At 39.9% G+C, this 15964-nt stretch overlaps 1 protein-coding gene across 7 annotated transcripts in view; it reads right to left on the bottom strand.

The window, feature by feature from the left end:
• LOC126199559 (trypsin alpha-3-like) overlaps positions 1 to 15964 on the bottom strand; it is a 225488-nt gene that overhangs the window by 104444 nt on the left and 105080 nt on the right. For 2 of the 7 annotated variants that reach the window (XM_049936519.1, XM_049936513.1), the window contains exons 1-2: positions 4535 to 4678; positions 4188 to 4286 (exon numbers count right to left, since the gene is read on the bottom strand). The exons of 3 other annotated variants lie outside the window; for them this stretch is intronic. In XM_049936519.1, coding sequence (XP_049792476.1) covers positions 4188 to 4286; positions 4535 to 4583 — 148 coding nt within the window. In that variant the 5' untranslated portion in view covers positions 4584 to 4678. Of the gene's footprint in view, positions 1 to 4187; positions 4287 to 4534; positions 4679 to 15964 lie in introns of those variants that run through there. 2 more of the 7 variants (XM_049936531.1, XM_049936525.1) reach the window with 1 other exon arrangement.

The following is a 15964-nucleotide window of genomic DNA, read 5'->3' as shown; positions in this document are numbered from 1 at the left end:
CTTGTTATCAGTCCTTTTCGTATCACTCTGGCCTACGACTATTGATGGATTTCTGTGGTAAAATTCAAGTGGAGGCACTGTTTTGTTAACTTGTCTGAACTGAGTGCGCTTGCCTTGTAAAACAGTTCATTACTGATTCTGAGTAGTTTAATCAGTGGTACGGCACTCGTTATTCTGGACCAGATTGTACTTGGCATTAATTGCATTGTCTTGGTAAATCGGTGTGCTACGTAAGATTATAACGCAAGTGTCATTGTGGGTAATATTTACCATTTAACTATATGAGTTGGTTCTGTGAATCATTGTGGCACACAAGGTCACGTAAGACAGTGCTGTAGTGGGCACATATTGCTATAAGTCTGTGATATTATTTCCTGTAAGCCATTGTACCCATTAGGTTATGTAAGGCTTAAATACAGTGAAAGGTTTAATTCTCATATTTGCAGATTGTTTGATGTCAGATAACTTTTTGATGATTCATGTTAAATCAGCTGATGTACATTTAAATTGAACAAGTTATATGTCAATATGTTGTTACCAGTACCTTGCATGAATTTTGTTGCGTAATAAATGAAATTTTATATTCTATCCTCAATTTATTGCTCAGCCTTCCACTCCAGCAGCCCCTGTATCCTGCTCCCAACCATATCAACCATCACCAGCATGCAGGCCGAATGCTTGTGGATCTTTTCTTCTGTATGATGTCTGTTTTCTCTCCTGACAGGTATATATTAAAAATTAAATGTAATTTCATTTAAAAACGAGATAGATAATTGTAACATGTAACTGTCTATAACCGAATGTCTAGTGTAGGCAACCTAGCACTGTAAATAAGATACTGGTTCTGATAAAAGTGTACTTTCCGAGCTAGGGAAGTCAGAGTCAACTAAGTAAAGTATGTACTGGTAAGCATGATATACTGTTTCTGTACGAGCGCAGCTCCCAAGGGAGATACAAGTTTGACCGTATGTGATTATATTTGATACTATGAATGTCATGGTGATCAGTACTTCCTTAGCAAAGACTGAAGTATATAAATGTAGGAACACGCGAAGCAATTCTGAACCTACGACTTTTCTTAGAAGATAGGTTAAGGAGAGGGGAAACCAACGTTTATATCATTTATATACGTGGAGAAAACATTTGGAGATGTTAACTGGAATACCCTATTTGAAATTCTGAAGGTGGCAGGGATAAAACACTGTGAGTGAAGGCTACTTACAACTTGTAATAAACCAGACGGCAGTTCTAAGAATCAACAGGCATAAAATGGAAGCAATGATAGAGAAGGTAGTGAGATAGGGCTGTAGTCTATCCCTGGTGTTACTCAATCTGTACATTGAGCAAGCAGTGGAAGAAACCGAAGGAAAATTTCGAAAAGGGATTAAAGTTCAGGGGGAAGAAATAAAAAGTTTGTTGTCTTCCTATGAAATCGTCATTCTGTCAGAGACAACAAAGGACTTGGAGCAGTTGAACGGAATTGACAGTGTCTTGAAAGGAGAATACAATATGACCACCACAAAAACAAGGCAAAGTTAATGGAATGTAGTCGAATTAAATTAGGTGATGCTGAAAGATTTACGTTAGGAAACAAGACACTAAAAGTAGTAGATGGGATTTGCTGTTTGGGCAGCAATATAACTGAAGAAGGCCTTAGTAGAGAGTATATGAAATGTAGACTAGCAATAGCAAGGAAAGAATTTCTAAACAAAAAAGTTAATTTCTATCGAATATAGATTTGTTTGTTAAGAAGTATTTCCAGAAGGTATTTTTCTGAAGTGCAGACATAAACAGTTTAGACGAGAAGAGAATAGAGGCTTTTGAAATGTGGCGCTATAGCACAATGTTGAAGATTAGATGAGTAGATCGCGTAAATGATATGGAGATACTGAACAGAACTGGAGAAACAAGTCGCACAATCTGAATAAAACAAGGGATCGGTCAATAGGGCACATTCTGAGATATCAACAAGGAATCATCGATTTAGTATTGGAGGGAAGTTTGAGTGTGTGTGCTGGGAGGGGGGGGGGGGGAGGGGAGGAGAAGGATAAAAATGTTAAGGGAAACTAAGAGATATTCAGCATATTCAAAAGGATGTAGGTTGCAGTAGTTATTCGGAGGTGAATGCTTGCACAGGATACAGTAGCATGGAGAGCTGCATCAAACTAGGTTTCTGACTGAAGAGCCGGCCGCTGTGGCCGAGCGGTTCTAGGCGCTTCAGTCCGGAACCGCGCTGCTGCTTCACTCGCAGGTTCGAATCCTGCCTCGGGCGTGGATGTCTGTGATATCCTTATTTTAGTTAGGTTTACGTAGTTCTAAGTGTAGGGCACTGATGACCTCAGATTTTAAGTCCCAAGTGCTTAGAGCCATTTGAACCAGTTTCGGACTGAAAATATAACAGCAATATCCACAAAAGCTTTCTCGCCGGTAAAGCACAGGTGGAGGTATATTCTCACGATAGAAAGAAAAATTGTAGAGCTAATTATTTGGTGTCATCAACAGTCAACATTGATGCTTATATATTGAAAACTGAGTCATACAGGAGACTAGTGTCTAGCAATGTAATATAAGAACAACGGACAAAAACTTTATCACCATCAGGAGTCTTCACGTTATGTCATGTAACACGGGCTCTAGCCTCGATAATTACCTCGGTTAGGCTAGGAAAGGAATCCCGAAGTTTCTTCACATTTGCAACATGTAGCTGAAGCAATTAAATAGTGAACAGATTCATTCGAGGTCTGATTTAAACCCGGAGTGTTCGCCAGGAACGTATGTGTGCACCCCTGTGAATGCGATTGCCGTCTTTTCAAGAGTATCGAGTGTACACAAGATACTCAACAGGAAGATGTACGAGAAAAGGCAACCCTTTGTTACCAAGTATGTCGAAACAAACATCTCCGTTTACGTTCGCTGTAACCTAGGTGAGTGGCCAAAGACAAAATACGAAATGTATCCCAAAAGTTGCACAGGACACCTCGGGCTAAACTACATTCTTGACACCCCGCCCTGTCATTCCTCAATGGGTTGTTGCTGCACTCGATGCTTTGCATCATTTGAAAACGCGCAAAATCACATCTCCTCGAATCACACACACTACACGGTTCCAGTCAGCTACTGCCGAGTCAAGATGTACAATTTTATGTGCCACCATTCGTGGAGTAGCCGACTCAGAATATGCATTGCGTGTAGCCTCCTTTTTTTTCCGAATCTAGTTGAGATGAGCCTACATTCACTGACAGCAGCAATTTATTCCTGTTGGGTATGAAACAGATTGTTATTGACAAGTCGCGACCTTGTCTCTTCTGCGTGTGGGTTATAATCTTTTACCTGACACTGTTGTTACGCCATGTTACGTGACTGATAGTAATGCGCATTCCTTGTAGACACTCAGGACAGTCCGCACTGATACACCAACAGATCGAGCAACTCCATTCACCATGTGATCACGGGAACGTCCAAACATGGTAGCTCCTTCCTGCAACGTACACGTCTGCACGTCAACCCATCTTATAGTGCAGACTGCATTCAACCGACTGGACTGGGCTGAACGGGAAATGAGAAGGTTCGCCACAGAAATGATGAGGAAAGATGCATGTGAAAAACAATGACTAGAAGAAGGGACACGGTGACATGACGTGTGTTAAGACATCACGAAATATCTTCTATGGCCAAAACTATTGGGAGAAACGGGGATTAGAATATATCCAACATGTAAGCTAGGACATTATGTGTAAGAACTACACTTAGACGAGGGGGTTGGTGCAAGTCATAAGGGAGCAGATCAGACAACTCAGAAGACAGACGAAAAAAAAAAACAGCTGCTTATTGCGAGTGACTGTCCAGGGGCAAAAGTATACAACATGTGTTGGAGGTGATGGCTGATGATTTAGTACATAAGAAGACTGACAGGTACTTTAGGAGAAGGAAGAAAATAAGACTGGAGTTTGCCTCATTCACATTAAGATCATTAGAGACGAAGCACAGGCTCGGAATTTATCAAGAATGGGGAAGTAAATCGGATGTTCCTTTTCAAAGGAACATTTTCCAGAAAGGATTCAGAGGAATTGCGGAAAGACTAAGTCTTAATAACTGGACGTAGAGGTGAGTCCAGTGTGCCACCAAGTGCGCCACATCGCTCGCTGGTAGTTATGGAGAACGCGTCACGACATGAAGGAGCGACTTACCTAGGGAGGCATCTGAGCCACCGGTGATGCGACCGTGCTGCAGCCCAAACTTCCTGCGGGGTCCGCTGTGTGGAATACGGCGGACTGGCAGCTCAGCCGCTGAAACAGAATTAAATCCACTCTCAGTGACCTGTGGGCATCACCCATCTCTCATGAATAAACACAAATAAGTATAAACGTTCTTCAAGTGGAAAACACAAGCTGTGGAAGTAGAGGTCCTATACCGTAAAAACACTGTTTCGGCTATTTCATGATTTCCCTACATTAGCTCGGGACACAGACAGAGCAGCAAAAGCTGTAGGAATGGCTGCGTGGGCTGGCATCGTACAACAGCGACAACCACTCACCCAACACGCAGGCAGCGAGCGCCAGCACCAGAACGGCCTGCCTCATCATGTTCGACTGTTGGTGTCTGGAGAGGAGATGCCCCGTAGCGCGACCGTACGACCTTATATACCGGTCCGCTAAGTGCCAGGGGCCGAGTTTTGCTCTTTTGATCAAGGGATGGCGAAATTCAGGAACTCGAAATGCTTGATAGCGTGACGCAGGGCTTAGATTACAAGTGGCAACTTGGCGAGCTCGACAACCCAGTCTTTGTCGATAAGTATCGCAACACACATTCATATCAGTATCGGCGCCCTTGTAGGCGTGGATGAAGTGATCACGAGATTTCTACTGTTGATGTAATAAATTATATAAAGATATACATTTATTAAGCCTGCAAGGAAAACGAACGAAGTGTGGGAAAAATGGCTCTGAGCACTATGGGACTTAACATCTATGGTCATCAGTCCCCTAGAACTTAGAACTACTTAAACCTAACTAACCTAAGGACAGCACACAACACCCAGCCATCACGAGGCAGAGAAAAATCCCTAACCCCGCCGGGAATCGAACCCGGGAACCCGGGCGTGGGAAGCGAGAACGCTACCGCACGACCACGAGATGCGGGCAAAGTGTGGGAAACGGACAGCAGTAAATAGTGTAACAATGAACGAAAAAAAATTATCTACACTTACAGTGAGGAATGGAAGTGTGCCTCGAAATGTTACAAACAACTACGATAGTAAAAAACGTACAAAACACAGGGAATTAGTGTAGCTAAAGATTAATTTTTTCATGAAATGTTTGCGCTAATTGAAGAGAATAATAAAAAACCATTGGATCAGAAAGTGACCTCGATCAATATGATAGCTAACAAAAAGGGAACAAATTTATTAAAACGATACTGCAGAGCCTGTATTATTCTGAATTACGATGGACTTTGGACATGCGGGCATGCCCGAAGCAACAGGCGCTGCAGTGAGTACATCCTTTATGAAACACATAAAATGCTTTCGTAGTTGCGAATATGGACAACCATCAGCTGTAGAATGGAGTGACAAGAATGAAAATTTGTGCCGGAGAGAGACACGAACCTGGATTTGCCGCTCATCGCTAGCGGTCACATTACAATTAGGCCTGTACGGGAATACACATATTGAATGTAGGAGTACCGGTTGTAGATGCATGGCTCACGACATACAGAATTTTTGGTCTGCCCCTGAGTAGTGCACGGATAGCCAAATGGTGAGGCGACCACTCGCGATGAGCGGGAAATCAGGGTTGGAGGCCCGGTCCGCAGCAAATTTTCACTGTCGGAATTTCATTATACAGCTGGTGGTTTATAAAGGCACATTTGCATGCCGTGCGTGAGTTTCCTCGGAAACGCGAAATCTTAATTAAATAATTAATCTGTGACAAATAAATAAAGCCTATGGCACAGAACTGCAGCGCTGTGTCGCTGATAAAACAAAACACAATTACGATACTCTTATGTTTCATTAAGAAGAAGTAGGTCTGGAGCGGGAAGCACGTATATTTTATTGACTGGCACACCGCCATATTTGAAGTTATATAAGAACACTGCGAGTTGCAATCTTACTAGGCACTCGATTCTGTAAAGAATTTATATTTATGAAAGTAAGTAGAATTATTTAACTGTAGGCTTATTCGTTGAATATATCTGATTTAACTAACTGTGTAAACTTTTTATGTTTAGTAGACAGTCACCTCTGTACGACGTATTGACATGGCTGGCAAATTATTCTAATATTGAGATTTAGATTTGAGTCCGCACCTACCGCAGCAGTCTTTGGAAACGATTTAAACACGAAGTCCGATTATTTGAGTCTTATTTCACGGTCAACTACGAATAACATTACATTTACGAAAAAGCCATTGTCAAGCGTCTGATACCGAATAATTAAACGTCCACGTTCCAGATAAGCAAATATTAATTATATCCAATCACTATCATACATAATTAATATTAATATTTTATTTTATTTTATTTATTTTATATTGGCGACTGCGTGTCGGACTCGTTATTTTGTCATTTGTTACATTGTTCTCTTTGTTTCATGTGAAAAATCAACTTTCTGGACCTGGACGTGAATGTATGAGAAATAACAAAAATCTGAAGATATTTTCCAATTCTAAAATTTTGCGGGAAGACGCAATGAAGCTTCCAGCAAAATAAGGTAAGACGCAGCATCTTTGCATTGGCAGGCTTGACCAGGCGCGTAATTCAGTGTATTAGCTCTTCAGTAGATTCTGTATTATTTCTTTCGCGCGTAGCAGTTTTCAGTGATAAATTTCATTCTCAGTGCTTTTCCTTAAACAATAACTTCTGCAACAATGCCAATACACGAGTGTACAATATGGCCGACTTCTGTACGATACGTTGTAACATGGCCAACAGCCATTAAGAATAATCCGATATTCAGTTTACATTTTTAAACTAACAAACAGCCATTGTTGCTACGAGCGATTCATGTTCAACTGCATTTTATTTTAAAACCAGTGTCAAACTTTATTTTCTTGAAGCATACCATACGTGTGGCATGGTCATAACTAGAAAACAATATGCAAAGATGGAACAGCAAAGACATACTATTCAGACGCAATCCGACTCGGACGAGAGACAAATGTTAGAAAATGACTTTACGACAGCAACCAGTAGTGACGATTCATCAAATATTGACGCAAGTGTTAACGGAAATTTTGACAATAGGCCGTCCACCACAAAAATTTCAAAGTCTCAGTCAGAGCCCATGTTAATACATGACGTCACGTCTAATGACTTACGCAGATATTTTAAAAAATACCTTAACATGGGACATTTTTTGGACGAACCAGTCGCAACACGTGATATGCTCCGTGCATTGAAGGCCAAATTGCCTTTCAACATTAAAGAAAAACTCTTACATATTCCGGATGACGATCCAGATTATTTTTTAACGGCTTTAGATTCGGTTGACATGTTACTAGAAGATCAGCGCTTCGCACGGCAAAACAACAGCCACAATGTTTATACTAGTGCAGGGCTTCACAACATACGTGCTCGCGGAGCAAGCTGTGAGCAGCAAGGCGCGAGCACGGAGCAGCGCGAGCACGCTACCCCCACTACCGGACCAGAGCGGAGAGTGGGGAAAGTCACGTGGGGCACACAACAGCTGCCGCCAGTCAATGTAAATCCACGGCCACCTGCAGGGATATCACTCACAAATTATTACTGCAACAAATGAAACAAATAAAGGAGAATGTACACATGCCACATAAGTTTATTAGCTTTGCATTAATTTGTGAACTGTTACACAATAAAAGGTGTCACTGAAGTGTGGGATTCTCGGTTATCTTGTACTTTTTGCCCTTTACAATTGCGTCTATGTTCGGAGTAATTGTTCTTGTGCATTTTAGGCTCAGCGTGCAGTTTAAATTTCGATCAGACAATGCGTTTCTCAGGCGCGTCTTGTTACATTTCATTGCAGAGAACAGTTGTTCACAAACATACGTAGAACCGAACATTGATATTATTGTCGTCGCCAGTTTGTGCAAACGAGGAAATCTATCTTGAGGGAAGTGTCTGTAGAATTCCAAAATGTTTTTCTTGTTCTGAAAGTTGTCTCTGTATTCTCTGTCACACTGCAGGTCAATAATTTCTTGCTGCAGCTCAGGACGAATTTCTTAAATATTCGCTGAATATGGAGAGAACAGATCAAAAGCACTGTCTAGTGCTGTCAGATCTTGAAAGCGCTGACTAACTGAACTACGTGAATAACGTTCACAGTCTTTGTGACATCTTGCATGGATGATAATTTAGGAAAATGAGCTAGGTTTCCTGACTCACCCAATGTGTTAATTTCATTTTGAAAGCTCGTATTCGATCTATGAAATGAGTAATTAGCAGATCTTTACCTTGTAGTAAAATGTTCAAAGCATTCAGATGGCTAGTTAAATCTGCTACGAACGCGAGATCACATTCAAACGTGCGCGCGCATTTCCCCACCCTCCCCTCCCTCCCTACTCCACGACCTTGCACCTGCTCGCGAGCACGTGCCTGAGCAGACGCGAGTACTCGCGCTCAAAACCGGCCAGTTGTTAAGCCCTGTACTAGTGGTATGCAAAACATGCAGGCTTGCCAACTCAATTCTGGCGCGCCCACAGTTGGATACGCGGTACAGCAAAAACAGCAAGCTCACATGCCGTCTCAATACGGAAATCAAAATCAACATGCGTATTCCAATACAAACAACAGTTACAACAGTAATAACACTTCATGCGGCAATCCATACAAAAGGCACCGCGGTAATAACAACAACGGTAACAACGGATACAAATGTAACAACAAAAACACAAACAGAAATAGAAATAATAACTACGAGCCAAGACAGCATCAAGGCTGGACTCGTAGCGATCAGTACTTTCATTCAAACACTGCTTTACCACAACAGCCACCAGGACAAAATTGGAGCATACCTTACGACTGACAGGTGAGTTATAATGCACAACAGCAACAACAACCGCAAAAGTTTGGAGATCACAACAGGCAATATCCGAATGTGAATATAATAGAAATGACACCTGATACACAACCTCAATCTGTGTCAGTACCTAATGCAAATGCTAATCCAACAAACTAGAAACAGTCACTTCTATGCCCCGGGTCGTGGCTGAAGAATTCTTGGGGGGCGACTTCAATGTTAATCAGTTATTTGACACCACCACTGAACAACAAAATATTGATTTACCTAATAATTCTAAACAAAAACTACCTGTTTTATTTATAAGATATAACCACAATGAGAATATATCAAATGAACTTCTGCAAGACAGTACACAATGTCGTTCAAACACAAATGAAATTGTTTTAGCCTCTACTACTGGTGTAGTAGGTGGGATTCCAACTACTGTTATCTTAGATACAGGTGCAGCTGTGAGCGTTTTGTCTTTTAATTTCTATAAAAAGATGTGTGAATTGGAGCCTGTGCCTGAGTTTCCTGTCCAAAACTGTAAAATAACTACTGCTCTAGGTAATAAGTCATGTAGGGTTACAAAGCAAGTTTTTGTAAACATTAAAATAGGTAATGGAACCATACAATGGCCATTCCTGGTTGTACAAAACCTTGTGACAAACTGCATATTAGGAATAGATATTATGAGCGAGAAGGACTGCATTATAGACTTCTCCAAAGGTAAATGTATTTTAAATGATAAAGGCAGTGTAATTATTATTGATTTGGACAGGAGAACTATAAAGCATGCCAAACACTGTACAGGGTACAAGGTTCAGTTAGTACTTGACAATGACATTCAAGACATGCAAACACATTCATCTGACACAGAGCTAATGGACTTGAAAACATTGCTTGATCATAAGATAAATGAAGCTACAGCTCTCAGTGTACATGAACGTATAAAACTACAGGAAGTGTTATCCAAATATTTACAAGTTTTTACCAAACGATTAGGTGTTACCAACACGTATGTGTACAAGATTGAAGTTAAGCCTCAAAAGATCTTCTACCACAAGACATATAACGTACCGTTATCTCAACGACCTGCTGTGTGGCAAGAATTAAAACAAATGTTAGACTGGAAGGTCATTGAACCATCCACCTCACCTTACTGTAGTCCTCTACTTGTTGTCAAAAAATCAAATGGTGGCATTAGGCTAGTGTTAGACGCACGAGCAATTAATGAAATAATTTTACCGGCTCACACAAAACCCGAAAATTTAGAAGAGCAATAACAAAAATTTCTAGATGCAAAATATTTTTCCACGATAGATCTCGCTAATTCATTTTGGCAAGTAGGTATCACTCCTGATTCTCGGAAATATACTGCATTTATGTTCTGGGGGCGAACCTATCAGTTTTGTGTTCTACCCTTCGGATTGAATGTCAGTTCTGGGGTATTCATTACAGCCCTGGATACCGTGCTTGGCGATGATTTAGTTGAGACAGTCACACACTATGTAGATGATATACTGATAGCTACACAGTCTTGGAATGAACACGTTGACACACTTCAAAGAATTTTAGAAAAATTTGCACAAGCTGGAGTCACAGCCAATCTTAGAAAATCAAAATTTGGTTGCAGTGAGATAAAATATTTAGGACATATCATTAATTCACAGGGCATACGTCCTGATCCCAGTAAATTAGATGCTATCAGAAACTTTCCTAGCCCTCGAACAAAAAAGCAGTTAAAATCATTCCTTGGGCTCTGTTCATTTTTCAGACGTTTTTTACCACAACCACTTTTGAACAGTAAACATCTGCTAAATCTACTCAGAAAGAATCAAGTTTGGATCTGGTCAGAACAGTGCCAGAATGACTTTAATACAATTAAACATGCTTTAGTGAATGCAAACATATTGAGCCATCCAGATTTCAATTTAGATTTTTGTATGACTTGTGACGCTTCACGTACGGGCTTGGGCTGTTGCTTATTTCAAGTTGTAAAGAATAAAGAAAAGGAACAGATAAGAATTATTGGGTTTGCAAGTCGTACTCTAACTGAATGTGAGCGTACATACTCCACTACTGAGTTAGAAACACTTTCTATAGTCTGGGCATTCAAGAAATTCAATTATTATTTATTTGGCAAACATACAGTAATTTATACCGATCACCAGGCCCTGACATTTTTGTTAACTTGTAAACTTGTACATCCTAGACTATCACGATGGGCAGTTACTCTTCAAAACTACTCTTTTGAAATTAAGTACATAAAAGGTAAGGACAACACCATTGCTGACGCTTTGTCTAGACTTCCACAAGGTATGAATGAAACCAACAGTGACTTAGAAAATATAAATGACTACAGGATTCTCTTAATGCAAGACAAGCAGTATCACCAATATTATATTGATATGTGCAGAAACATGGCTAAATTACAAAAATCTGATCCTCACTGGTATAAGATAATAACATTACTGGTAGAAAAACACAATCATCCTTTGACTAAGTATTACAAGTTACACAATGATGTGTTATTTTATCGCCGACATCCAAATGCTACTAACTGGTGTGTATGCATTCCCAAAGAGTCTGAACGTAATTTGATTTGGCAGACACAATTAGTCTGGGGTCATTATGGGACGAAAAAGCGTTTGGCAAAGCTCAGCACATACTGTTATTTTAGCAATATGAGAAGAAAAATTTACAGGGAACTGAAAACATGTGTCATATGTCAAAAATCAAAACCTCAGAATTTATCCACAAAAACAGATTTACATTCTATTTTACTGAGTAAACCCCTGGAAGTTCTGTGTACTGACATCAGTGGACCGCATCCAGCAAGCTCTGGAGGCGTCAAATATATCTTAGCTTTTTACGATATATTTTCTAAACATGTAAAACTTTATGCTTTAAAATCCGCCACTGCAAATGCTATAATACGAAGATTCTCAAGTGATTACCTGACGCACGTGGGGAAACCTAAAGCAATTCTGTCAGATAATGCAGCATACTACTCTGGGTACAAATGGAGAAATTTCTTGAAGGACAATAACATTAAAAGTATATTTATTTCAAGGTTTAGTCTACAATGTAACGCGACTGAGAGACTTTTCCGAGAACTAAACCGATTCATGAGGACCTATATTTCATCAAAACATACTAATTGGGTGTCCTACCTGTCTTTTCGAAGATGTACGCAATAACTTAAATATTTACAATACAAATTACACACCTAACGAGATCATGTTCAATTGCAAACAGAACGATCAATGGATAGAACCATTACCTAAGTTGTCAGACAAGGAAATCACACCTGAACAGAAAATAAAAGAAGTATTGACTACACTGACACATCACGCACAGATACGAAACAAACATCACACAAACATAATAAAAAGAAAACAAAAATTCAAGGTAGGAATGCTTGTACTACTTAGTACTTATCATAAATCTGTAGCACTCAAACGACGCAATGCTAAGTGGCGTCTGCTCTATGAAGGACCTTATATAATTGTTAACATACCGCATCCTGGTGCGTATCTGTTACAACATCCTAGAACTAACAAAATTATTGGGCTATACGCACACCGAGATCTTAGAGTATTTCATGCTAAATAATGTCAAAGTCATACCCATGAAAACATTGCTAAGCAACTCGCAAAACTCTGTTTGCTACGACACAGATAATTAGTAGTATAGAAATTTTCATTTCAGCGGTTCCAGTGACGCAGATGAAGACAGAAGAACTTTTCTTTCAACGCCGCGGCACCACCGAGAAGACTGAATATTAAAGTAAAATTTATGATTACGTAGCAGTGAATGATATATTAATTTTTCACGGAACATTTGTGACTGTAGGTAGCACTGACTTGGTATGACACCTGACGAACCGACAGTCGTCATCTGTGAAGCGATCTTCGAGAAATAGATTAGACGCACATCTCTCAGCAAGAAAAGCATCTACCAGAAGCCAAGGCCACACAGACACTATACACACACGCACAAAACGCGAGGAATCTAACAGCTTTCCGTCTCTTATTATTTTGAATATTTATTGAGTAGTGAAAACGCCTGGTCTTGCCTACTGATGTAATGAATGTTGCGTCTAACCTATCTTAATTTCAGATGACATCACAAAAAACATCGATAAAATCCCAGCAAAACCGTTAAAGAGGACGTAAATATCTGCAATTCATGTAATCAAATGTGACACAATGTAATAATTTATAGCTATGTAATGATGATGTAAACATGTTATGTTTAACTGTATTATGTTTATGCTAAGAAAATATGTGACGTGTATATGTATGATTACTTATGTTTTTTTTTTTGAACTGATGTATAATGTAACTGTTACTATGTGAAAATTTGAACGATAACGAGTGGCAAAATGTGAAAAACTTAAAAAAAAAATTGCGTAGTGAACCACTGTTCACGGACATTAACGTACATCACTAAGTCCGCAACTACGCAGAAACCTATGTGAAAGAAACTGTTAATGACATTCATAATGCATGGTACCTTTGTAAACGCGATGAACGATTTCTTTTATAAGTAACTACGAACATTTAGGTGAGCTATATTTAGCAAAAAAAAAAAAAAACTGAAAATGTGAAGTGCGTAATTGGTGCATTGTGTAGTGACATTACTACAGCATCTAACTTCAAGATGTTAACTGGATCAAATGGTCACACCGTGCCTGTCCAGAAAACAACACGACGAGTGGAAGAATTTTGGTTGGAACTTCAGGGAATGGAATGTTCTCGAAATGTGACGGACACACTTACCTGGACTTTCCAAGGATCGACGCCAGCTATGTGCCGTCCGAGGTTCTGCAACCAAGCTTCCACGGAATATCGAAAACGAACTGCATATGGACCAATTACTCGACGGGTCACGTCTGATCTGTAATAAACAATGCTTTTTGTCACAACGCACTGCATCACAACGACTATAAAGGAAATAGGAAATGGACATGCTTATGTATCAATCACGTTGTTATACAGCGATGTTACTGTGATCAAAAAACTTTACCACGACGACACTAACCTGTGAAAAATTGTTGTGCAGCAGATGAATATAAACTGTAATAACGACACGATGTGTATGGGTCAACGCACCTGAAACAAAAAGACATTTTTCTTTGAAGCATTTCAATGCAATACTATGTAACTAGCAGGGATGGCTAGAGGACAAATGTAAGGATGTAGAGGCTTGTCTCACTAGGGGTAAGATAGATACTGCCTACAGGAAAATTAAAGAGACCTTTGGAGAGAAGAGAACCACTTGTATGAATATCAAGAGCTCAGATGGAAACACAGTTCTAAGCAAAGAAGCGAAGGCAGAAAGGTGGAAGGAGTATATAGAGGGTTTATACAAGGGCGATGTACTTGAGGACAATATTATGGAAATGGATGAGGATGTAGATGAAGATGAAATGGGAGATAAGATACTGCGTGAAGAGTTTGACAGAGCACTGAAAGACCTGAGTCGAAACAAGGCCCCGGGAGTAGACAACATTCCATTAGAACTACTGATGGTCTTGGGAGAGCCATTCATGACAAAACTCTACCATCTGGTGAGGAAGATGTATGAGACAGGCGAAATACCCTCAGACTTCAAGAAGAATATAATAATTCCAATCCCAAAGAAAGCAGGTGTTGACAGATGTGAAAATTACCGAACTATCAGTTTAATAAGTCACAGCTGCAAAATACTAACGCGAATTCTTTACAGACGAATGGAAAAACCGGTAGAAGCGGACCTCGGGGAAGATCGGTTTGGATTCCGTAGAAATGTTGGAACACGTGAGGCAATACTAACCTTACGACTTATCTTAGAAGAAAGATTAAGAAAAGGCAAACCTACGTTTCTAGCATTTGTAGACTTAGAGAAAGCTTTTGACAACGTTAATTGGAATACTCTCTTTCAAATTCTGAAGGTGGCAGGGGTAAAATACAGGGAGCGAAAGGCTATTTACAATTTGTACAGAAACCAGATGGCAGTTATAAGAGTCGAGGGGCATGAAAGGGAAGCAGTGGTTGGGAAAGGAGTGAGACAGGGTTGTAGCCTCTCCCCGATGTTATTCAATCTGTATATTGAGCAAGCAGTAAAGGAAACAAAAGAAAAATTCGGAGTAGGTATTAAAATTCATGGAGAAGAAGTAAAAACTTTGAGGTTCGCCGATGACATTGTAATTCTGTCAGAGACAGCAAAGGACTTGGAAGAGCAGTTGAACGAAATGGACAGTGTCTTGAAAGGAGGATATAAGATGAACATCAACAAAAGCAAAACGAGGATAATGGAATGTAGTCAAATTAAATCGGGTGATGCTGAGGGAATTAGATTAGGAAATGAGACACTTAAAGTAGTAAAGGAGTTTTGCTATTTAGGGAGCAAAATAACTGATGATGGTCGAAGTAGAGAGGATATAAAATGTAGACTGGCAATGGGAAAGAAAGCGTTTCTGAAGAAGAGAAATTTGTTAACATCGAGTATAGATTTAAGCATCAGGAAGTCGTTTCTGAAAGTATTTGTGTGGAGTGTAGCCATGTATGGAAGTGAAACATGGACGATAACTAGTTTGGACAAGAAGAGTATAGGAGCTTTCGAAATGTGGTGCTACAGAAGAATGTTGAAGATAAGGTGGGTAGATCACGTAACTAATGAGGAGGTATTGAATAGAATTGGGGAGAAGAGAAGTTTGTGGCACAACTTGACTAGAAGAAGGGATCGGTTGGTAGAACATCACAAATTTAGCATTGGAGGGCACCGTGGAGGGTAAAAATCGTAGAGGGAGACCAAGAGATGAATACACTAAGCAGATTCAGAAGGATGTAGGTTGCAGTAGGTACTGGGAGATGAAGGAGCTTGCACAGGATAGAGTAGCATAGAGAGCTGCATCAAACCAGTCTCAGGACTGAAGACAACAACAACAACATGCAACTAAGAACATTCAACAATCTAAAGTTGTATTGTATTATAACAAAT

This window comes from Schistocerca nitens, chromosome 1 (genome assembly GCF_023898315.1).
Source record: "Schistocerca nitens isolate TAMUIC-IGC-003100 chromosome 1, iqSchNite1.1, whole genome shotgun sequence".
In the NCBI taxonomy this organism is placed as follows: Eukaryota; Metazoa; Arthropoda; class Insecta; order Orthoptera; family Acrididae; genus Schistocerca; species Schistocerca nitens.
The sequence above is the reverse complement of the archived record's forward strand: the minus strand, read 5'-3'. Positions and strand labels throughout refer to the sequence as shown.